Source organism: Oncorhynchus mykiss, chromosome 17 (genome assembly GCF_013265735.2).
Source record: "Oncorhynchus mykiss isolate Arlee chromosome 17, USDA_OmykA_1.1, whole genome shotgun sequence".
NCBI lineage: Eukaryota > Metazoa > Chordata > Actinopteri > Salmoniformes > Salmonidae > Oncorhynchus > Oncorhynchus mykiss.
This window is the reverse complement of record NC_048581.1, coordinates 62,243,566-62,266,655: the sequence shown is the minus strand read 5'-3', so window position 1 is coordinate 62,266,655 and position 23,090 is coordinate 62,243,566. Positions and strand designations below refer to the sequence as shown.

The following is a 23,090-nucleotide window of genomic DNA, read 5'->3' as shown; positions in this document are numbered from 1 at the left end:
TTGAGACCCATTCCTCTGTCTGCTCCACAGTGTTGAGACCCATCCCTCTGTCTGCTCCACAGTGTTGAGACCCATCCCTCTGTCTGCTCCACAGTGTTGAGACCCATTTCTCTGTCTGCTCTACAGTGTTGAGACCCATCCCTCTGTCTGCTCCACAGTGTTGAGACCCATCCCTCTGTCTGCTCCACAGTGTTGAGACCCATCCCTCTGTCTGCTCCACAGTGTTGAGACCCATCCCTCTGTCTGCTCTACAGTGTTGAGACCCATCCCTCTGTCTGCTCTACAGTATTGAGACCCATCTCTCTGTCTTCTCCACAGTGTTGAGACGCATCCCTCTGTCTGCTCCACAGAGTTGAGACCCATCCTTTCCCTCTGCTCCACAGAGTTGAGACCCATCCTTTCCCTCTGCTTCACAGAGTTGAAACCCATCCTTTCCCTCTGCTCCACAGAGTTGAGACCCATCCTTTCCCTCTGCTCCACAGAGTTGAGACCCATCCTTTCCCTCTGCTCCAGACTCCTTAATTCCCTCTGCATTTGCTCCTCTGAGACCCCTTGTCTAAATTCATCTGACTCGTGTCGGGTTAGTGAGTGCATGCCAGGGTTTAACACTACAGGAAATACAGTATTACTGCCTATACATCGAAATGTCAGCTAACATACAGCTTGATAGGAATACTATCTTCTCTGACCTGCCTACTTTGCAGGGGATTTGATTGGTGTCTCCATAAAAGTGTTTTTGACTGATTCACTGAGAGACCCAAAGCAGTGCCTATATTTTAGAGTAACAGCATGACTCTAAGTTATGATAGAATACATTGCCTCCCTGGAGATGATGTTGACCCTATCACCTACCCAGGTGACTGGTGATGATGTAGCTCAAAATGTTCTAGGTCATGGACACAGATTTGGAGCCAACAAAACCCTGGGATTACCAATAGTCTGAAGAAGGAGAATCTGTTGCTAATTTCAATGTTTGAAGTTTGCTGAATCGTTCTTGCCTTTCATGTATTCTTGCTACTGTGATCCAGTGGTGGAAAAAGTACCCAATTGTCATACTTGAGTAAAAGTAAAGTACCTTAATAGAAAATGACTTGCGTAAAAGTGAAAGTCACCCAGTAGAATACTACTTGAGTAAAAGTCTAAAAGTGTTTCATTTAAAAAATGCTTACGGTGCATTCAGAAAGTATTCAGACGCCTACCCTTTTTACACATTTTACTAAGTTACAGCCTTATTCTATAATGTATTAAATAAAAAAATTTACTCAGCGATTTTTTCTCATCATCACACAATAGCCCATAAGGAGAAAGTGAAAACAGTTTTTTTGAAAATTTTGCAAATGTACAGTTGAAGTCAGAGGTTTACATACACCTTAACCAAAATCATTTAAACTCAGTTTTTCACAATTCCTGACATTTAATCCTAGTTCTTCGGCTTGCAAGCCTCCCCCTTTTTCCTCCAAACATAACGGTGGTCATTATGGCCAAACAGCTCTATTTTTGTTTCATCAGACCAGAGGACATTTCTCCAAAGAGTACGAGTTTTGTCCCCATGTGCAGTTGCAAACCGTAGTCTTGCTTTTTATGGGCGGTTTTGAAGCAGTGGCTTCTTCCTTGCTGAGCAGCCTTTCAGGTAATGTCGATATAGGACTCGTTTTACTGTGGATATAGATACTTTTGTACCTGTTTCCTCCAGCATCTTCACAAGGTAATTTGCTGTTGCTCTGGGATTGTTTTGCACTTTTTACACCAAAGTACGTTCATCTCTAGGAGACAGAACGCATTTCCTTCCTGAGCGGTATGACGGCTGCGTGGTCCCATGGTGTTTATACTTGCGTACTATTGTTTATACAGATGAATATGGTAAGGAGTTTGGAAATTGCTCCCAAGGATGAACCAGAATTGTGTAGGTCTACAATTTTTTTTCTGAGGTCTTGGCTGATTTCTTTTGATTTTCCCATGATGTCAAGCAAAGAGGCACAGAGTTTGAAGGTAGGCCTTGAAATACATCCACAGGTACACCACCAATTGACTAAAATTATATCAATTAGCCTATCAGAAGCTTCTAAAGCTATGACATCAATTTCTGAAATTTTCCAAGCTGTTTAAAGGCACAGTCAACTTAGTGTATGTACATTTCTGACCCACTGGAATTGACCCACTGGAATTGTGATACAGGGTGAAATAATCTGTCTGTAAACAATTGTTGGGAAAATGACTAGTGTCATGCACAAAGTAGATGTCCTAACCGACTTGCCAAAACTATACATTGTTAACAAGAAATGTGTGGAGTGGTTGAAAAGGAGTTTTAATGACTCCAACCTAAGTGTATGTAAACTTCCTACTTCAACTGTAAGTCCTGGATGGCAGGAAGCTTGGCCCCAGTGATGTACTGGGCCGTACGCACTACCCTCTGTAGCGCCTTACCGATGCCGAGCAGTTGCCGAACCAGGCGGTGATGCAACCTGTCAGGATGCTGTCGATGGTGCAGCTGTCTAACTTTTTGAGTATCTAGGGACCCATGAAAAAATGTGTTGTTGGGGGGAAAATGGGGGGAAAATGGGGGAAAATGTGTTGTTGTGCCCTCTTCACAATTGTCTTGGTGTGTTTGGACCATGACATGTCTAGATTTTTCCCCCCTCTGGTTGCATGTGACATGCTGGTAGAAATGAGGTAAAACGGATTTAAGTTTGCTTGCATTAAAGTCCCCGGCCACTAGGAGCGCCACTTCTGAATGAGTATTTTCTTGTTTGCTTATGGCCTTATACAGCTTGTTGAATGTGGTCTTAGTACCAGCATCGGTTTGTAGTGATAAATAGACGTCTCAAAAAAATATCTCTTGATAGATTGCATGGTCTACAGCTTATCATGAGGTACTCTTCCTTAGGCGAGCAATACCTCGAGACTTCCTTAATATTAGACATCATGCACTAGCTGTTATTGATGAATAGACACACACACCCTTTGTTTTACCAGATGGAGCTGTTCTGTCCTGCCGATGCACTGAAAACCCAGCCAGTTGTATATTATCTGATTCGTCGTTCAGCCACGACTCGGTGAAACATATGATGTTACAGTTTTTAATATCCCGTTGGTAGGATAATCTTGAATGGAGATCATCCAGTTGATTCTCCAGAGATTGCACGTTGGCCAATAGAATGGATGGTAGAGGCGGGTTACCCCCTCGCCGACAAATTCTCACAATGCACCGCAACCGCCATCCCATATATTTCCGTCTTTTCTTCTTTGAAGAAGAACATCTTCGTCCAGTTCGAGGTGAATAATCGCTGTTCTGATATCCAGAAGCTCTTTTCGGTCATAAGAGACGGTAGCAGCAACATTATGTACAATCTAAGTTACGAACAATGCAAAAAAACACACAAAATTGCACATTTGATTAGGAGCTCGTAAAACGGCAGCCATCCCCTCCAGCGGCATTATCACTTCCTGCACCATTTTCTTGTTTTTTTACATTTGTGGATCACCAGAGGCACTCGGACATCATTAACAAACGAAGCAGTTGTGTTTGTGAGTCCGCCAAATCAGCGGCAGTACGGATGACCAGGGATGTTCTTTTGATATGTGTGTGAATTGTACCAGTTTCCTGTCCTGAATTGGACCAGTTTCCTGTCAGGGAAAATTTATGGTGAAGTAAAAGTCGTCAAAAATATAAATAGTAAAGGACAGATACCCCCAAACACTTCCTAAGTAGTACTTTAAAGTATTTTTACTTAAGTACATTACACCACTGCTGTGCTCATACATTTTATTTTTTCTGTCAGTGATTTTAAATACTATTACTGACCAAGTATGAATTATGCACTCTGATGGTTGAATGAAACAGTGTTTGTAAATGAGAAATGATTAATAATATTAAAGGACTTCAAAGGTAGATTCTGTTATTGAGAGGTTTATTAAGTTTCCCCAGAAATCATATTCTGAAGCTGTCAATCACTATACATGACATTGCCAAGATTGTAAACTTCCAAGTACCATTTTTTCAGGTTTTATTCCCATTCATCAACCGTTAGGAGAGAGTTGAATTATACACACTAATTGTAACCAACTTATCTTGTCAATCATAAAATCTTGGCAATAGCTAAGTATCTCACCTATGAACAATCTGATATGTTTCTTCCATCAAGAATGTGGACATCTTGAGCTTGCCTTATCTGACTCAAATATTGGCTTATTTGTATTGGGTCTCTTGTAATTACATTGTAGTACACCACTACCGATGACTGATACAAAGTCAAAGGAGAGAGGATTGGGGGACAGTAGTACAAACAGGCTTATCTATGTTGACCCTCTTAACCTCTCAGAACTGAATCAGTTCTTTGTTCAAATCAGTTCAGTTCAATTGTTTTACTAGAATTCAGTCATATGAAACTAAAATGTAATGTTTCAGCTGTATGGTGGGTGTGGTCTCTAGATCTGTCCAATTAACCTTGAGAATTAGATGGATGGCATACATAGCTATATCTTTAATAATTGTTATACCTGGTACCAACCAGACTGACAACATAGTGGGCTAAGATATGATCATTTATTGACTCCTACGACCTACACTAGACTGTTACAACCATGACTAATTAAATATGTGCAAAGAATGTTCATGCATTTATTCATTCATCCGAGTAGTAACAACACTGCCATCAAGTGGAGTCTTGCAAAATAGCAGGGATCGAAAGATTTCATATGAGCTCGCAAATTGACAGATCTAGAATCAGTTTACCTTTCCAGAAACAACTAGGAAACGACGCAAGATCTGACCTTAGATCAGTTTGTAGGATCAGTCATCCTCCCCCAAAATGTGCCCTTGATTTTTTCGGTGCCTTGAAGAATATTTGCTTGACATACATTTTTTCTCATCAGCAAAGACCCCAACCAATGAATCAATCACAAATGTCCCTTTGACGTCAAATCAGTCACGTGGATTTGCTAATCAGTGCGCACGTGGCTGTTTTACGGTTAGCTACTTTCTGTCATCAGAATTATTATAGAAGGTAAAGTTGTTAAACTAGCTAGCTATATAGTCTCCGATTGAATTGCACTTCGAATAAATGTTTTAATATTTGATCAGTCTTATATCAGATGTTATATTAGGTAATGTACCCATTTTGATGATAACAAAGTGATGTGATCCAAGCTAACATATTAAGCTAGGTATCTAGGTAGGTAACATTAGCTAGCTAGGTTAGGTAGCAACTGAGTTAACGCATGGTAGCAGAACCCAGCAATTTACATGTCAGACCGAGTTTTACTAGCCACAGTATCCATACCAGAGATGTGGCGTTGACATGTGAGAAACCCATGTTGATTTGTGAAGGTTAACGTTAGTTAGCTAGCTAGCTAACAAGCCTGTCTGTAGTCGAAAACTTCACATCTTAAAACAGAACGGAAACTTTTATCCATCTTTTTTTCCTTCTGTGATTTCATTAGGGAGAAATGATGCCTCTGTGCTCACCCTCTTGGAAAGACAAATGGAGAACAAAGTTTCAGGTCTGTTTCTACAGAAAATAACTTAATTCGTTTGGAAGAAACAGCTCTGCAGGGTAAAACTGAACTTTAACAAATTGTTGTCCATTGGTGTTTTTCAAATTGTGATGTGTCTGATACATTGGGAAGATGCACATCACTGAACCTCGTGCTTGTTCTGAAGACAATTTTAAGGTATTGTTTGACTTTAGTGACTAATAATGCAGACATCTCTTTTGCTTGTATTTTTGACTAGGGTGTCTTGAGATGGACAGCAACAACAGAGAGAAGGTGAAGTTTGACTGGCTACAGACAACACTCTGCTCGCCTACAAAGTTCCGCAAGAGCAATGGTGGCGCACCCAAGCCCATCCGCTGGAGTGTGTCGCCCAGTGAGGTTTTAACTGCCCCTGATCTGAACGTGTCAGCTGGCCTGGGAGAGCTGGAGGGCATCTGCCTAGACACACCCAAGAGAAAGGAGATCGCCTCGTCAAACGACCCCAGCGGGAGCAACCTTTTCACAGGGAAAATCAAGGGGCTCACGAATCTCTCCAGAAAATGTCTGAAAGATCTCACTCCCTCTGAGTCCAAGGTAAACCATGACTGTGGACTCTGCTAAGCAATTCAATGCACAGACCATTGCTCTGTTCTCCCAAATGTCATCTTTCTTTACCTCTTCTACATGAACTCAGATGGCCAGTGTTACATGTCATTTACTGTTGCTTCCATTGGATATATCTATGTCAATTTTGTTTTTTCCTTAGGCGGTACTCAAGGACACAACATTCCAGTCAGAAAGCCGTGTCTCCTCACCTACACCTTCAGCCTGTGGTCTGAAGAGGAAAGACCGGACCCCACAGGAGGGGTCGAAGGCCATTTACCTGAAGGCTTTGACCGCTGCTATCAGGGGAGGAGGAGAGAAGCAGTCCCCGGCCAAAGCGACTGCCGAGAAAAGCCCTTCTTTCGCGAAGAAGAAGTCCACAAAAAAGAACCAGTCTTTGGACACAGCCAATGACAACATGCCCAGTTTGGAACCAGACGACTGCACAGCTCTTGACTTGGACTGCTGCTCAGCCCAGTCAGAGAGCGAGTCAGAGGACATGGCTCCCCTCGAGTGTGGAGACTACTATTTCCGCCCAATGGTGTTTGAGGAAACAGGGACACAGGATGAGAACACTGGTCTCAAAAAAGACACAAGGGTAAGTCACAGGAAAAAAAGGTTCCTGAGGTTGTTTAGCAGGAATTTACATGTTTAGTATGGATAATTGGGGGGGGGGGGGGTTCAATTAAGATACATTTTTTGTTCCTGAACCTATATTATTATTCAATAGAGATATCGCCCTATTCTCTCCTTTTCCACCTCAGAGTGTGGTGCTGAAAAGGGATGACTCCCCTGATTGGTCAGATGTTGAGGACCCTGTGGTGGTGGAGACCTTCTCCCAGGAGGAGTCTCCATCGCATTCCACTGCCAAGGTGGAGCCCAAGAGAGAGGTCAGCAGCAGTGACTCCTCCTTACCTGCTCTGGACTACATTCCTAACTCTCTACTTTACTTCACGGAGCCTCAAACATACCACCCAGACACCTGGAAACTCAACTTTCCTGCTGTGAATGCTCAGAGTGGTAGCATTACAGCGCCCTCTCTCACCTCCCCCTCTACAAACAGACTGAATGGTGTTGTTCAGCCACCCAGTGAGAGCCCAGCTCAGCCCTTCCCTCAGTCATGGAGGACGGTGTTCATTTCCTCCAAGCAAATCCCCCAAGAGAAGACAAACAGTGCACAGCCGCCTGCCCCCGGGACACCCAGGACTGGCATGGGGGGCATTGGTGTCCCGCGCTCCCCCAGCAGTGTCTCCTCCTCCCCGGACCCCTTTGCTCTGTGGGAGCCTGCTATTTGCTCCAGCAACACTTCGCCTGCTACACACAAAATCCACCCCCTGTTCTCCAGCCCCTACCGCCCCTGTGAACAGACCTTCCGAAGGTACTCTGACGGAGGCCACTCCTTTCCCTCTTCCTCCCCCTCCAGGTGCTATGACAACAGCACCAACACCAGGAGAATGTCAGTGGGAGTGGAGCCTATCTGGGCATGCGACCCCTCCCAGCGGAGGGCGAGCCAACATGGCTTCGTGGACACCCACTGCCACCTGGACATGCTGTGGGGCAAGCTGGGCTTCCGGGGCACCTTTGCCCGCTTCCGCAGCCTGCACCAGAGCAGCTTCCCGACTGATTTTCACGGCTGCATTGCCGACTTCTGCAACCCTCGGATCATGGTGCGGGAAGCGCTGTGGGAGGGCCTGCTGGCGGAGGAGCTGGTCTGGGGGGCGTTCGGGTGCCACCCCCACTTCGCCAAAGAGTACTCTGAGGTCCACGAGCGTAGCATTCTAATGGCCATGCGACACCCTAAAGCTATAGCCTTTGGCGAGATTGGCCTGGACTACTCCCACAAGAACTCCACCAACACATCCAGGCAGAAAGAGGTATGGTCAGAACTTAATTTTCTCCCTCTTATTCAACTGACCCATTTGAAGTAGTTAATAACCTGCTGCTTGGTTGAGGTAGTGATGGTGTTGTGTGTTTGGCGCCCCCTGTAGGTGTTTGAACGTCAGCTGAAACTGGCTGTGGCTATGAACAAGCCTCTGGTGATCCACTGCAGGGACGCAGACGATGACCTGCTGCTCATCATGAAGAAGTGTGTGCCCCAGGACTACAAAATCCACAGGTCAGTGTCTGCATGTGTGTGACTGATACTGTTCACATTACAATATACTGTACTCTACTTTTCTTTACTGTATTGTACTAATGTATTGGATTGTACTCTACTGTGCTCTCACTGTACTATGCTGTCCAAACTTGTGAAACATATCTATGATAGGTTCAGATTTGGTCCGGTCCATTTGTGAACGTTAACATTAAAGTCAGGGTGGACGGACCAAATCTCAACGTCAATGGACGACTGGTGTCGGTCAGTGCTGGTAACAGACGCTGGTAACAGTAAATGGAAAAAGAGGGGGCTCATGTGTCGGTAGGAGCTGGGGGAGGTGACATTAACTGGAGAGGGAGTGGTTGTCGAGACGGACTGTTTTAACACTTGGTTTAACACAAAGCAGTCACAAACCAAACAGTTTTGAGCTGAACATAACAGTATGCCAGTGGAAGGGAAAACGGTAGCAGGTGACACAACTTGTTGTTTGTGGCTGCTATGATTTTCCCATTTTAGCCAATTCAGTTCTGCAATTCCATTACTGTTTTGGTAATTCTGTTACTAATTTTGTAACAGAATGACGAGTTTTAATCACGTAATAATTCATAAGAGAATTTGATATCAGTAAATCTAATTGGTAGGTCTACCATTACTTGTTATAAGTCTGTGAACTTTCATGATCTTCCCTCATGAGGGAGAGAAATAAGAAAATATCTTAAAGGGATTCTCCAGTACTTTTGTGTTCTTTTTAGCCAGTAGTTCTGAAAGTAGCACCCACGAGCCAAAAGTGTTCCCGGAAAAAAATCAGATGTGCACCATGTCATTGCTCTCTTTCTCGCTCTACTGTGTGTGATTCTTGCTAGCTGTCACTCAAATGGTGAGGGGCTGAATCTCATTGGCTGGAACTCAAATTGTTAGGGGCTGGTCCAAATGGGGGGAAATGTAGGGGAAGTGGTGCAACACAGCTTCCAGAAAACAAACTAAGGATTTTGTGGCTAATTGAGGTAAGTCAGTAATTCTGCTCATAGATTATGCATGTATGAACTACACATTGTAACATCCAGCCTAAAGCAGGAGGTAAAAAATATATATACTTACTAGTCACCAAAGTACTGGAGCATGTCTTAAAACATTTGTTTTTGGTAACAGAATTATAAGGCAATGTTTTTTAACTTAGACTTACATTTGCCTTTCTTTTCCACAGACACTGTTTCACCAACAGTTACCCAGTGATCGAGCCCTTCCTGAAGGAGTTTCCCAACCTGTGTGTGGGCTTCACGGCTCTCATCACCTACCCTAGGGCATACGAGGCTCGTGACGCGATCCGCAAGATCCCCCTCGACCGCATCCTCCTGGAGACAGACGCACCCTATTTCCTGCCCCGACAGGTACACACAAACACCACACAACAACACACATTTGGGAGGGTGGTTCAACGGGCACCGATTCACAAGCTTATACAGGTGAAAGTTTAAGGTTGACAGTGCATGTATGTAAATCGTTTTTGTTCTCTGTGTACCGGTAGGTTAGTAAAGATGTCTGTAGGTTTGCCCACCCAGGCATGGGTATACACACCCTGCGTGAGATCAGCCTTCTGAAGGGAGAAAGCATCACCACGGTGCTCACCACGATCCGACGCAACACCACCCAGCTCTACGGCATATGACCACGATGACAGGGAAGGTCACCACGGAGGCCATGACTACCACCCTTGTAGGCATGGAAGTACAAGGTGTAGCTGTCGTAGTGACCTGACACACACTTGCTCTCCTCAAACATAGACAGCCTCATGGAGGAGAGAATTGTGTTATCGAAGGTTCACATTAAAGAATAATCGTTAAACTATATATAGAATAAATCAACTGTTTTCCAAACTGGTTTTGTTTGCAGCCTGTGGCATTTAACGTCTGAAAAAATATATATTTTTGGTAGTTAACGCATTGCAGAAAAATGTATATAAGATAAGAGAAAAAAGGATGTAGCTGTCAAGCTTTGTTTTAGCTGGCCCCAAGCCCTTGCATAGTTTTAGGAGTTAAGTCTGAAACAGGCTTGCAGGCATTAGGAGCATGAAATGCTCAGTTTGAGCTTCACTCTGTTCTAAAAGATCCCAATGGTTTCAGCAACTATGATCTCACTCTGGAATCCAAATCTTATTTTATTTTTTACCTTTATTTTATTATTAGATTTGACGGAAGCTTTAATTTGTTTAATTTAGGTGTTTAATCATTTTACTCTACTTTGCTGACTTGTGAAATGGTTTGTTTTTGATTTAGTCGATGTAGAAGCCTTCCTTCCCTTCCTGGTTCCTTCCTCACTATCAAAGGCTGTTATGTATTCAATTAAAAGCTTATTTTTACTTTCTCCTGATTTGTGTGAATTGATACATGAGCACTTTGGTCCTTTGAATACAGCTCTTTCTCTCCAGCACCCCTCATTAAACTCCTCTCCTATCAAGAACATGGAGGCTGCATTAGGTCAATTTACTCTCAACAGGTAATACCTCTGAGGGTGCTGGTGTACTCAGTGGTTGGTAATGGTAGAACAAGCCTGTTATGTTCAAAGGCAATTTTTTTAAGGTTAATACTTTACTCTTGAAGTTATACCTTAGTTCCACTGGTGTCAATTCAGTCCTTATGTGTAGTTTGATGGGAAGGAATTGTGTATGCTTCAAGTCTGGTACACTAAGGAAAGATGTTATGTGTGTAAAGGGGTTGCAGGGGTTTGTATAGACTAGAGGGCAACTGAGTAGAATGTCCATATAGGGCCTTGTCTTATACATCTTTCTGTAGTGTTTTGTATGGGGGGAACCAGGCTGAACATCTGCTGTTAGGGAGAAATAAGGTTGGATTTTATTTCCAGATTTAATAGAGACATGAAGTGGCTGAGTGGCCTGTACATTAGCCACTTCCTGTGAGCAGTCAGAGATGGGTTAAGAAAGAGTAGCTTCAGCACTTCCATTTGAGAATGATTGACAGGAGCACCCAGTGACACATCCAGAGAGACACTACCATCACACCAGATCAAAGTGGAAAAGCTGCTAGGACAATAGGTTCAATGTGTGATTGGTACTTAAGTGCCTCTACTGAACCCAGAGAAACTCATGATTTTGAGTTATTCAAGGACACGTCTCCCATGTAACTGTTTTGTGTTCTACTTGAGCCTGTTGTCTATAGGTCCGGATATGCGAGTACACTCTTGTTGGAAGGGCAGCCTGGAGTTAAGAGACGAGGCCTTCTAATACAACCTAATAAAACACGTGGCCCACAGCGCACTGCCAGAGGTGCCTAAGTTCCCCAGGTCTGAGTAGCAGCCTCTTCAGCTGACCTGAAACCGATATTAAACAAGACACAAAGAGAGGGTTCTTTCCTTCAATGAATACATGGTCATAATTTAGCATGTTTCACAGGATTATGTCAAGCGTCCTATTCACTGCACCGTGACTGTAATCTGACCAGAACAAATGAGTTAAACTTGCAGGAAACAGCTGAGGGAACTTATAAGAATTATTTCTGGCAGATTTAGTGAGATTGATGGGCTGTTTCATATTCTATTGGTGCTCAAATTCAGATGTTTTGCCGTTATGAGCCACGACCTAAGAAAGTATTTTTACTAGAGAACTCTTTGAAGATAAGGATGACAGATCTGTTCAAAGACCCAAAATGACCCAGGGAGTAAGGAAGCAGTGTTATTTTATTCATCTTTTACAATTCAAACGATGTTCACACAGTACATCGGGTATAAGACAAGTTGAGAAAGTTGGAGAACAGGGAATGGAGGTTCTTTGTATTCCGTGTCTATGCCAAGTTGTGATCATTCTGAAACACAAAAACATGATTTTAAACAATGCTGCTCTGGAACATTTAATGCACTCAGCTAGCTGTCTGTCTGATGGTTTAGATTTGACAGATGACTGTTCATTCAAATATGGTTAACTCCAAATATGTGCTAATGAGTTGTTATAGCTACCATCATGAACAGGCAGTGTATCGCTATCCAGTGGCAACCTGTCATTCAGGGCTGAATGTACACCACCGTTCAAGCAATTTTTTTGTCCATTAAAATAACATCAAAATGATCAGAAATACAGTGTAGGCAGTTAAATTTGTAAATGACTTGTAGCTGGAAACGGCAGATTTTGTAAAATGGATATCTACATAGGCGTACATTATCAGCAACCATCTGTGTTCTAATGGCACGTTGCATTAGCTAATCCAAGTTCATAATTTTAAAAGGCTAATTGATCATTAGAAAACCCTTTTGCAATTATTTTAGCACAGCTGAAAACTTCTGATTAAAGAAGCAATAAAACTGGCCTTCTTTAGACTAGTGGAGTATCTGGAGCATCAGCATTTGTGGGTTCGATTACAGGCTCAAAATGTCTATTGTTTTTCTGAGAAATGAAGGCTATTCCATTTAAGAAATTTCCAAGAAACTGAAGATCTCGGTCAATGCTGTATACTACTCCCTTCACAGAACAGCGCAAACTGACTTTAACCAGAATAGAAAGAGGAGTGGGAGGCCCCGGTGCACAACTGAGCAAGAGGACAAGTACATTACAGTGTCTAGTTTGAGAAACAGATGCCTCACAAGTCCTCAACTGGCAGCTTCATTAAATAGTACCCGCAAAACTCCAGTCTCAACATCAACAGTGAAGAGGCAACTCCGGGATGCTGGCCTTCTAGGCAGAGTTGCAACGAAAAAGCCATATCTCAGACTGGCCAATAAAATATTAAGATGAGCAAAAGAACACAGACACTGGACAATTGTTCTGAATTCTGTTACTGTACATTTAGAAAATACTGACTACATCTGTCTTAGCTCGCTCATTAATGTCTTAATCGAAATTACGGATTACCTCTTATCCGTTCCCTTGTATAATAGTATGTACATCTCAATTGTCAGTAAAAAACACATTTGTATAAGCAAGTCAACCATATTAGCTGTTTAAAAATAAATGTAGCAAATGAGGCTGAATGAACTGTTTCGCTGACAGACAAGGCTCAGCTGATAACCAGGTGTAGCAGTGGTAAGGTGTTGGGGCTGCTGTTGGGACTCTGCTATTGGGACAGCTTTATGTAGGCCCTAACAGTTTGTGGGCACCATTTGTCACCGTTATAGTGCAATTAATGTCTTGTTTAGTGTTGTGTTGTGTTATAGTGCAATTAATGTCTTGTTTAGTGTTGTGTTGTGGCTTTGCTGCTATGCATTAAATAAAAGTTGAGTTTGCCTCACCAAGATTTACATGCTAAAATCGCCACGGTCTCTATCCAACTAGAGTAGTAGTGCTGTATGTAAGTTCAAATGTCATCGCAGGGCACCTGCAGTGGCAGTGTCTCCCAGGACGTCCTGCAGGATCTTCTGCAGCACGGCACCATACTCCTGGAACTCCTCCTCACTCATGGTGATGCCCATCTCAAAAGGAGCCTTGATCTGAGAACAGGCAGAGCTGATCAGTATCCAAATTAAACCTAGCCCTTAACATCCCTTGGCATGTTATGTGGTTTTGAAAGCAACATGTTAATAAAGCCATTTTAGACCCTTTTTTTAAAATTTCACCTTTATTTAACCAGGTAGGCCGGTTGAGAACAAGTTCTCATTTACAACTGCGACCTGGCCAAGATAAAGCAAAGCAGTGTGACACGAACAACAACACAGAGTTACACATGGAATAAACAAACTTACAGTCAATAACACAATGTACAGTGTGTGCATATGGCGTGAGGAGGTAAGGCAATAAATAGGCCATAGTAGCAAGTAATTACAATTCAGCTAATTAACACTGGAGTGATAGATGTGCAGATGATGATGTGCAAGTAGAAATACTGGTGTGCAAAAGAGCAGAAAAGTAAATAAAAACATAGTGGATCCAGGCAATGAGGCAGTGATCGCTGAGATCCTGATTAAAAACAGCATAGGTGTATTTGGAGGGCAATTTGGTCAGGATAATATCTATGAGGGTGCCCATGTTTACAGATTTTGGGTTGTACCTGGTGGGTTCCTTGATCATTTGTGTGAGATTGAGGGTGTCTAGCTTAGATTGTAGGTCTGCCGGGGTGTTAAAGCATATCCCAGTTTAGGTCACCTAACAGAACGAACTCTGAAGATAGATGAGGGGCAATCAATTCACATATGGTGTCCAGGGCACAGCTGGGAGCTGAGGGGGGTCTATAACAGGCAGCAACAGTGAGAGACTTAGGCTGGGTGGATGGTAGGGGCATTGGGTTGATTTGGGTTCAGCAGCAGTGTTGGATTTGTAGAGCTATTTTCAAGAGGTAAATCCATGTGCATGTGTCACTTACCGTATTGTGTTTGTCTTCCTGGTGAAGGGGACCCTCAAACAGCTCAGCAAAGCTCTCAATGTCTCGCCGACCAACTCGAGGGGGCTTCCCTTTACCCTGCAGGGCCAGGCCGTGACAGTGAGTCACACACTACCTTATTCACACATTTAGTATAACATTACTCACACACATTTTACACACAATTCGTAAACCTTACTCACAAACACACACGTCTGCTACACCTTACCTGTCTTACCTGTGGTTTCTGGGAGGGGCTGAGGAAGCTGGAGCCAGCACTGACTGACTTGGCCCACAGAGCCAGAGTACACAGCATCAGTATCATGAGACCTGTGTTTCTCTTCAGTGGCATGATGGATGGCTGTTTGCGCTTTGTAGAGAGAACTCACCAAATACAAATTAACAACATTTTAAAGCACTGTATATTGTGATGCTTTTATCCAAAGCATTCCTATGGCACAATATGACATACATTTAACTTGTGTATAAATTAATCGAGATACCAAACCTAAATATGGCACAATATGACATACATTTAACTTGTGTATAAATGAATCGAGATACCAAACCTAAATATAATCTCCTCTGATATCTTATTTATTGAAAACTAATTGTTATACTCACCAGATATACCTTGGACATTGATATGGTTGGACTAGGGTCTCTTTTCACCTTATATACCTATTCTTATGTTTACCTCTGAGACATTTGGAATCCAAACACATATTTGCTTCTATGTTTGCACATTAAAGCAAATATAGTCATGGTTGATGGAACTGGGGATTTGATGGATTGTTCAAGTGTTTGAATAGATAAAAGAACAAGAATAGCACAGTTGCAACCTGATAACAGAAATGTTCTTGCTGATTATCACCTTTAATCCTACTATTATGATGACACCACACTGTCATGTGGGCTTTAGACCCTTTTAGAATGTGTACTCATACCTGAGCAACTGTTTGCTGGTCCATCAACAGAAATATTCTGCATTTCCTGAGTCTACAAAATACATATTCACTGTCCTATGTACTGAAATATGCCAAGAACACATTATCTCAACTTTCAGTTTTTCCGTTCTTTGTCAGCTGTAATGGGCAGAATGTTGTGCATCATTATAAGCATCGAAATGGTATATTTCTGGTTATACGATATATATATATATATATATATATATATATATATTTTTTTTTTTATCTTTAACTCTGCATTGTTGGAAAATAATCAGTGAGTAACGTTAAGCATTTCACTGTTAGTCTACGCCTGTTGTTTACGAAGCATGTGACAAATAAAATTTGATTTGATACATGAGACATAGTAAAAGAACAATCTCTGTCTATACTTGGTCTGATATACATATATACATATATTACATAACTGCATGTTCAAGAGCCTAAATCCATTATAACCAGAAACGAATTATGCCAACATTGAAAGCATCAATCTTTTTTTGACTGCCAATTGCTTACTCCACACCGCTAGGTGGCAGTCCTGAATCTACTTAGCTAGCAACCCTTAAATTATCACGTGAACCAAACAACTCGGCTGCTTCTGAGTTGTAGATTGGTTGCCTTCCACTAGCTAGCTGGCTTTGAGCTGATATATCGAAATCTAACAACCATGGATAAAAATAATAAGCAATATGCAGTGACTGCTTCATCGTTGACTTGTTTACAATAATTAATATTGTCACATTTTCTGTCACCAGTGTGTGAACCATAGCTAGCTCATTAGATAACGCCGGCAATTTATCTAGCCTGCACGCTAACACATAGCAAGCTAGGATACTGTACTATACTAATTTTTCTGCAGCTGGTTGATCTCAAAGCTGAACTCGACTGGTCCTGGTATAGTTTTGTAATTCGTTACACTGGTCTTTAAATGCTGTCATATTCTGTATGTAAGGTTGACATGTGAAGGCCCTGCATATGCCACTTGTATTTCTCGCATTGGAATTACAGTCCTCTTTTCCATTGTGTCAGATGAGGAGACAGAGGGACTTTTCCTGGTGGATTTCACCCAGAAGATTATTGACAAGAAGAGAGAGAATCATGCGGACCAAGACTTTCAGGGAAAAGGGTATATTTTACTCTGATCAAACATGGAGGTGAATGTAAGTTTGTTCATAGAAGAAGATGTTAGTGACAATACTGTTTTGAGCTTCTTTTTTTAATGTTTGTACACAGACGTGACCCGGCTGAAAAGGACCGACTATCAGAGGACATGCGTAGAGAGCTGCAGAGGCAAGTCTGGGAGAGGGAGGAGGCCATGAACAGTCCTGTGGGACGAATCCACTACGAGGACATCAGGGAGCAACGTTGACATGGCACTGGTTTCACAGATACATTAATCAAACTGTATTTACTGTACTTTTTTAACCAAACCCTGAGAGGTGTGTTCTCTGTGGATTGACTTGTCTCTTCTCTGATCTCTTGCCTCTTCCTCCATCTCTCACACTGCTATTTTTCCTCCCTCTTCTTTTACTGTCTGTCCATGTCAGAGGCCCATGAGCTGGATGTGGGCTACTTTACATTTTCTCAGGACCAGGAGCAGCGCAGGAAACAGATACTCTGGACATGCTCAGACACCAGGTGAGTTACTCTCAGCCTCCGCAACCCCTGAGATTAGACATTCTTATATCACTTATCAGTTCATTTAAATGACTGAGTTTGAAGCATATTGTCGACATTAATTCAATTTTTTTTAAAGATGAATTATCTCTCTCCCTTTCTCTCCCTCTCTTTCTCTCAGACGACAGACCAGCGCAGTAAGAGGGAGCAGTTGAAGGAGAACAGGAAGGCTCTGCTGAACGCTCAGTTGACCAAGGTGAGGCAAAGGAAGATGAAGACTAAGCTGGACGGAACACAGGACGACCAGGGAGCTGGACCCAAACAAGGTTAGAGGAACCTCCCACAATTATACAGCATTGGAGACAATGATACCTGATCAGGCTAGATTGTATGGCTATGACTGTATACTGCTCTATGTACAGTGCCTTGCGAAAGTATTCGGCCCCCTTGAACTGGATACAAAAAGATTTCCCAAGCTTTAAACATCCCAAGGAGCACTGTGCAAGCGATAATATTGAAATGGAAGGAGTATCAGACCACTGCAAATCTACCAAGACCTGGCCGTCCCTCTAAACTTTCAGCTCATACAAGGAGAAGACTGATCAGAGATGCAGCCAAGAGGCCCATGATCACTCTGGATGAACTGCAGAGATCTACAGCTGAGGTGGGAGACTCTGTCCATAGGACAACAATCAGTCGTATATTGCACAAATCTGGCCTTTATGGAAGAGTGGCAAGAAGAAAGCCATTTCTTAAAGATATCCATAAAAAGTGTTGTTTAAAGTTTGCCACAAGCCACCTGGGAGACACACCAAACATGTGGAAGAAGGTGCTCTGGTCAGATGAAACCAAAATTTAACTTTTTGGCAACAATGCAAAACGTTATGTTTGGCGTAAAAGCAACACAGCTGAACACACCATCCCCACTGTCAAACATGGTGGTGGCAGCATCATGGTTTGGGCTTGCTTTTCTTCAGCAGGGACAGGGAAGATGGTTAAAATTGATGGGAAGATGGATGGAGCCAAATACAGGACCATTCTGGAAGAAAACCTGATGGAGTCTGCAAAAGACCTGAGACTGGGACGGAGATTTGTCTTCCAACAAGACAATGATCCAAAACATAAAGCAAAATCTACAATGGAATGGTTCAAAAATAAACATATCCAGGTGTTAGAATGGCCAAGTCAAAGTCCAGACCTGAATCCAATCGAGAATCTGTGGAAAGAACTGAAAACTGCTGTTCACAAATGCTCTCCATCCAACCTCACTGAGCTCGAGCTGTTTTGCAAGGAGGAATGGGAAAAAATGTCAGTCTCTCGATGTGCAAAACTGATAGAGACATACCCCAAGCGACTTACAGCTGTAATCGCAGCAAAAGGTGGCGCTACAAAGTATTAACTTAAGGGGGCTGAATAATTTTGCACGCCCAATTTTTCAGTTTTTGATTTGTTAAAAAAGTTTGAAATATCCAATAAATGTCGTTCCACTTCATGATTGTGTCCCACTTGTTGTTGATTCTTCACAAAAAAATACAGTTTTATATCTTTATGTTTGAAGCCTGAAATGTGGCAAAAGGTCGCAAAGTTCAAGGGGGCAGAATACTTTCGCAAGGCACTGTATATACTTTTGACTGTAGTGAATACTGTTGTAAGTGTTGTCTCTTATATTACTTCCTTCAGAAGAGGATGAAGCCCATGAGGAGGCCCCTGCAGTGAAGAAGTTGGAGGTAGAGATCCAAGAGAGGAGAGACACCAAGTCAGGAGTACCCCACGTCAGGGAGTGGGACAGGGGCAAAGGTAAACACTACTCCTTGTTTCTGGTTGACACGATTGGCATGGATCTTTTTTTTTTAGAATGAATGGTGATCATTGATGAATCACTGCCACCCACTGGCATAACATGTATAACATGGCAAAGTAGAGCAGGAAAGTTCCAGGTGTAACCAAGGACTGCTTGCTGTAGTCAACGCCTGTCAGATCATCTCTGGTAATTTCCTCCAGTGAGACACCAAAGAGTTGTATGCTGCCTGGAGTGTTAGATCATTAACTAACTGTCTTCTCTTTTTTCAATTTGACAACACTCCTTTCCTAGTGGACTTTTTTGGCAAGTGGACGAGTCGGCGGCAGGATGATAGGGAGTCAGAGTTCACTCCTCCCTCTGTGTACTTCAGCGACGATAAGAGACAGGGCTACGGGAAATGGGCCAAACGGGAGCAGGACAAACCCAAAATGGCCTTCATGTGGTCAGAGGGGCAGGGTGGAGGGCATAGCTACCCCAGGCCAAGCCCAAAAGTAGTTCTTTACCCTAGCCCCAGTCAAGTGCCCCTGTACCCTCTCAACCCACAATGCTATTCATTGACTACAGCTCAGCGTTCAACACCATAGTACCCTCAAAACTCATCATTAAGCTAAGGATCCTGGGACTAAATACCTCCCTCTGCAACTGGATCCTGGACTTCCTGACGGGCCGCCCCCAGGTGGTGAGTGTAGGTAGCAACACATCTGCCACGCTGATCCTCAACACTAGCTCCACAGGGGTGCGTGCTCAGTCCCCTCCTGTACTCCCTGTTCACCCACGACTGCATGGCCAGGCATGACTCAAACACCATCATTAAGTTTGCAGACGACACATCAGTGGTAGGCCTGATCAAAGACAACGACGAGACAGCCTATAGGGAGGAGGTCAGAGACCTGGCCGTGTGGTGCCAGAATAACAACCTATCCCTCAACGTAGCCAAGACTAAGGAGATGATTGTGGACTACAGGAAAAGGAGGACCGAGCACGCCCCCATTCTCATCTACGGGGCTGTAGTGGAGCAGGTTGAGAGCTTCAAGTTCCTCGGTGTCCACATCAACAACAAACTAGAATGGTCCAAACATACTAAGACAGTCGTAAAGAGGGCACGACAAAGCCTATTCCCCCTCAGGAAACTAAAAAGATTTGGCATGGGTCCTGAGATCCTCAAAAGGTTCTACAGCTGCAACATCGAGAGCATGGTTGCATCACTGCCTGGTACGGCAATTGCTCGGCCTCTGGCCACAAAGGAACTACAGAGGGTAGTGCGAATGGCCCAGTACATCACTGGGGCTAAGCTGCCTGCCATCCAGGACCTCTACACCAGGCAGTGTCAGAGGAAGGCTATAAAAATGGTCAAAGACCCCAGCCACCCCAGTCATAGACTGTTCTCTCTACTACCTCATGGCAAGCGGTACCGGAGTACCAAGTCTCGGACAAAAAGGCAAATGGCTACCCTGACTATTTGCATTGTGTGCCCCCCCCAACCCTCTTTTTACACTGCTGCTACTCTGTTTATCATATATGCATAGTCACTTTAACTATACATTCATGTACATACTACCTCAATTGGGCCGACCAACCAGTGCTCCCACACATTGGCTAACTAGGCTATCTGCATTGTGTCCCACCACCTGCCAACCCCTCTTTTACGCTACTGCTACTCTCTGTTCATCATATATGCATAGTCACTTTAACCATATCCACATGTACATGGTACCTCAATCAGCCTGACTAACTGGTGTCTGTATATAGCCTCCTGTATATAGCCTGTTTTTTTACTGTTTTATTTCTTTACTTACCTGTTGTGTACCCAACACCTTTTTTGCACTGTTGGTTCGAGCCTGTAAGTATGTTGTATTCGGCGCATGTGACAAATAAACTTTGATTTGATTTGATCCCCTGGTCAGCACCAAAACACTGTCCAACCCCAAAATGCACCTCCAGCCCCTCAGTGCCCCCCTCAACCCCCCACCTTAGTACCCTCCCAACAGCCCCAACCCCAATACACACCCCCCCCACCAACATACCCTCAGTTTGCTTCCCCATTTCAGTCCCGATTTGCACCTCCACCCTTTCACCTTCAGTATCTTCCTCAACTTCAGTATGCAGCCCCAAACTCAGCCCCAGTGCCCGCCTCAGCCTCAGACCCAGCTCCCTTCCCAGAGCCTGGATAACATGCTGTCCTTCAGCAAGAACTCTGCTTGATACTCACAGACACACCTGTATTAAACTAACCCAAACACACAAACAACGTCGATGGGTGTTAGACTATAGTGACGTTACCATGATCTTTAAACCCCTCAGAGGGCACCAAAGAGATGGACCCGTTTTCGTAATCTGATCTTGGATTTAGACTGCTGATCTTGTACATGTGTGGTGATTGTGTGTTTTGAGTGACAGGACAATACCGAGGATCAGCCACGATGTAATAGCTGTTTTCTGGGTAAGTACAGGCATTAAGACGTCTCTGGATGCTTGTCATTATATTCAAACATATGCAATTACCTGTGATCATTTAAATGGATCTATGGAATATACACTGCTCAAAAAAATAAAGGGAACACTTAAACAACACAATGTAACTCCAAGTCAATCACACTTCTGTGAAATCAAACTGTCCACTTAGGAAGCAACACTGATTGACAATACATTTCACATGCTGTTGTGCAAATGGAATAGACAACAGGTAGAAATTATAGGCAATTAGCAAGACACCCCCAATAAAGGAGTGGTTCTGCAGGTGGTGACCACAGACCACTTGTCAGTTCCTATGCTTCCTGGCTGATGTTTTGGTCACTTTTGAATGCTGGCGGTGCTTTCACTCTAGTGGTAGCATGAGACGGAGTCTACAACCCACACAAGTGGCTCAGGTAGTGCAGCTCATCCAGGATGGCACATCAATGCGAGCTGTGGCAAGAAGGTTTGCTGTGTCTGTCAGCGTAGTGTCCAGAGCATGGAGGCGCTACCAGGAGACAGGCCAGTACATCAGGAGACGTGGAGGAGGCCGTAGGAGGGCAACAACCCAGCAGCAGGACCACTACCTCCGCCTTTGTGCAAGGAGGAGCAGGAGGAGCACTGCCAGAGCCCTGCAAAATGACCCCCAGCAGGCCATAAATGTGCATGTGTCTGCTCAAACGGTCAGAAACAGACTCCATGAGGGTGGCCCGCCCGTGGTTTTCCACTTTAATTTTGAGTGTGACTCCAAATCCAGATCTCCATGGGTTGATACATTTGATTTCCATTGATAATTTTTGTGTGATTTTGTTGTCAGCACATTCAACTATGTAAAGAAAAAAGTATTTAATAAGAATATTTCATTCATTCAGATCTAGGATGTGTTATTTCAGTGTTCCCTTTATTTTTTTGAGCAGTGTATATTCAGTGTTGGGATATAGCTTTAGGTGAGGAAGGTTTGACTGACATGCTCTAGATGGCGCTGTGCCCATTTACCATTGTTTTATGAGCCACCAGACTCTGTAGGTGTGTTCAGAATGTGTAATGTTGAGTGTTTTAAACGTTTTTCAATCCAACGGAGTACTCACTGGCCTGGCATGACCTCCTCTGGTCCATTTCATGCGCTTGACAAGGAGGCAGGTGTGTTTGTCCCATCAGGAAGACAGGTCAGGGAAATGACACTGACGTGGAAAATGTTTAGCTTCTTCAAACAGAGAATGAAAGGGAACTTTAATATTTCTGATTATTAGATTGTATTAGAGTTATTTATGCCGTGTGAGTTAATACTTATATATATATATATATACACACACACACACAGATAATCACAATCATATAAACTTTACCAACAAGGCTCTCAATTGTGTACCACTTATTCCATGTTTAAACCGTTTTGAATGCACCTCTGAAGTACTGTAGATCAGGTAAAATCACCACTTTTTTTCCCCTCCAACTTTTTATATGTTTATATATCTTACCATTAAAAGGCAGTGTAATATGTGCTCACTGCTTACACGTACTTCCTTTAATTTCAGTTTGCCAATATGAATTGAGGACAATTATTTTAATACCCTAAAATATATATTTTACATTTCAATCAGTAATTTAATGTTATCGATGCAAACGGTTCCATATAATTTCAGAATTCATTGAAATTATGTTGTTACAATAAAATAATCACATTGCAGTAGCAGGTAGGCCACTAATGACATCATCAAGAGACAGGACTTTTCTTCAATGATGGGTGCATTCGTAAATTCGCTCTGCCTGTGTACTCCGATTTCAGAGCACTCTTGTCTGAG

General features: G+C 43.1%; 3 protein-coding genes across 19 annotated transcripts in view; 2 read left to right on the top strand and 1 right to left on the bottom strand.

The window, feature by feature from the left end:
• Nucleotides 1–4,869: 4,869 nt before the first annotated feature.
• Nucleotides 4,870–10,534, top strand: tatdn2 (TatD DNase domain containing 2). 8 transcript variants are annotated; one of them, XM_036950393.1, is made up of 8 exons: nt 4,986–5,003; nt 5,440–5,552; nt 5,732–6,066; nt 6,239–6,673; nt 6,840–7,949; nt 8,064–8,191; nt 9,378–9,561; nt 9,699–10,534. In XM_036950393.1, exons 3-8 carry the CDS (start codon nt 5,743–5,745, stop codon nt 9,837–9,839), a joined length of 2,322 nt encoding a protein of 773 aa, XP_036806288.1. In that variant the 5' UTR covers nt 4,986–5,003; nt 5,440–5,552; nt 5,732–5,742; the 3' UTR covers nt 9,840–10,534. The 8 variants fall into 8 exon arrangements, with proteins under 8 accessions (XP_021424929.2, XP_021424933.2, XP_036806288.1 ...); XM_021569260.2 differs by lacking the exon at nt 4,986–5,003 and adding an exon at nt 5,023–5,103 and having other exon boundaries at nt 5,440–5,499; XM_036950392.1 differs by lacking the exon at nt 4,986–5,003 and adding an exon at nt 5,043–5,103.
• Nucleotides 10,535–11,845: 1,311 nt separating this feature from the next.
• Nucleotides 11,846–23,090, bottom strand: part of ghrl (ghrelin/obestatin prepropeptide) — a 44,789-nt gene continuing 33,544 nt past the window's right edge. Inside the window, exons 1-5 of one of the 5 annotated variants that reach the window (XM_021567409.2) lie at nt 15,094–15,112; nt 14,708–14,853; nt 14,473–14,568; nt 13,492–13,603; nt 11,846–11,988 (exon numbers count right to left, since the gene is read on the bottom strand). In XM_021567409.2, coding sequence (XP_021423084.1) covers nt 11,984–11,988; nt 13,492–13,603; nt 14,473–14,568; nt 14,708–14,821 — 327 coding nt within the window. In that variant the 5' untranslated portion in view covers nt 14,822–14,853; nt 15,094–15,112 and the 3' untranslated portion in view covers nt 11,846–11,983. 5 annotated transcript variants of the gene reach the window in all.
• ccdc174 (coiled-coil domain containing 174) lies at nt 16,002–19,506 on the top strand. Of its 6 annotated transcripts, XM_036950390.1 has the most exons (7): nt 16,002–16,313; nt 16,449–16,545; nt 16,653–16,709; nt 16,967–17,057; nt 17,218–17,362; nt 18,717–18,833; nt 19,129–19,506. In XM_036950390.1, exons 4-7 carry the CDS (start codon nt 17,043–17,045, stop codon nt 19,419–19,421), a joined length of 570 nt encoding a protein of 189 aa, XP_036806285.1. In that variant the 5' UTR covers nt 16,002–16,313; nt 16,449–16,545; nt 16,653–16,709; nt 16,967–17,042; the 3' UTR covers nt 19,422–19,506. The 6 variants fall into 6 exon arrangements, with proteins under 6 accessions (XP_036806285.1, XP_036806281.1, XP_036806284.1 ...); XM_036950386.1 differs by having other exon boundaries at nt 16,653–17,057; XM_036950389.1 differs by having other exon boundaries at nt 16,002–16,545.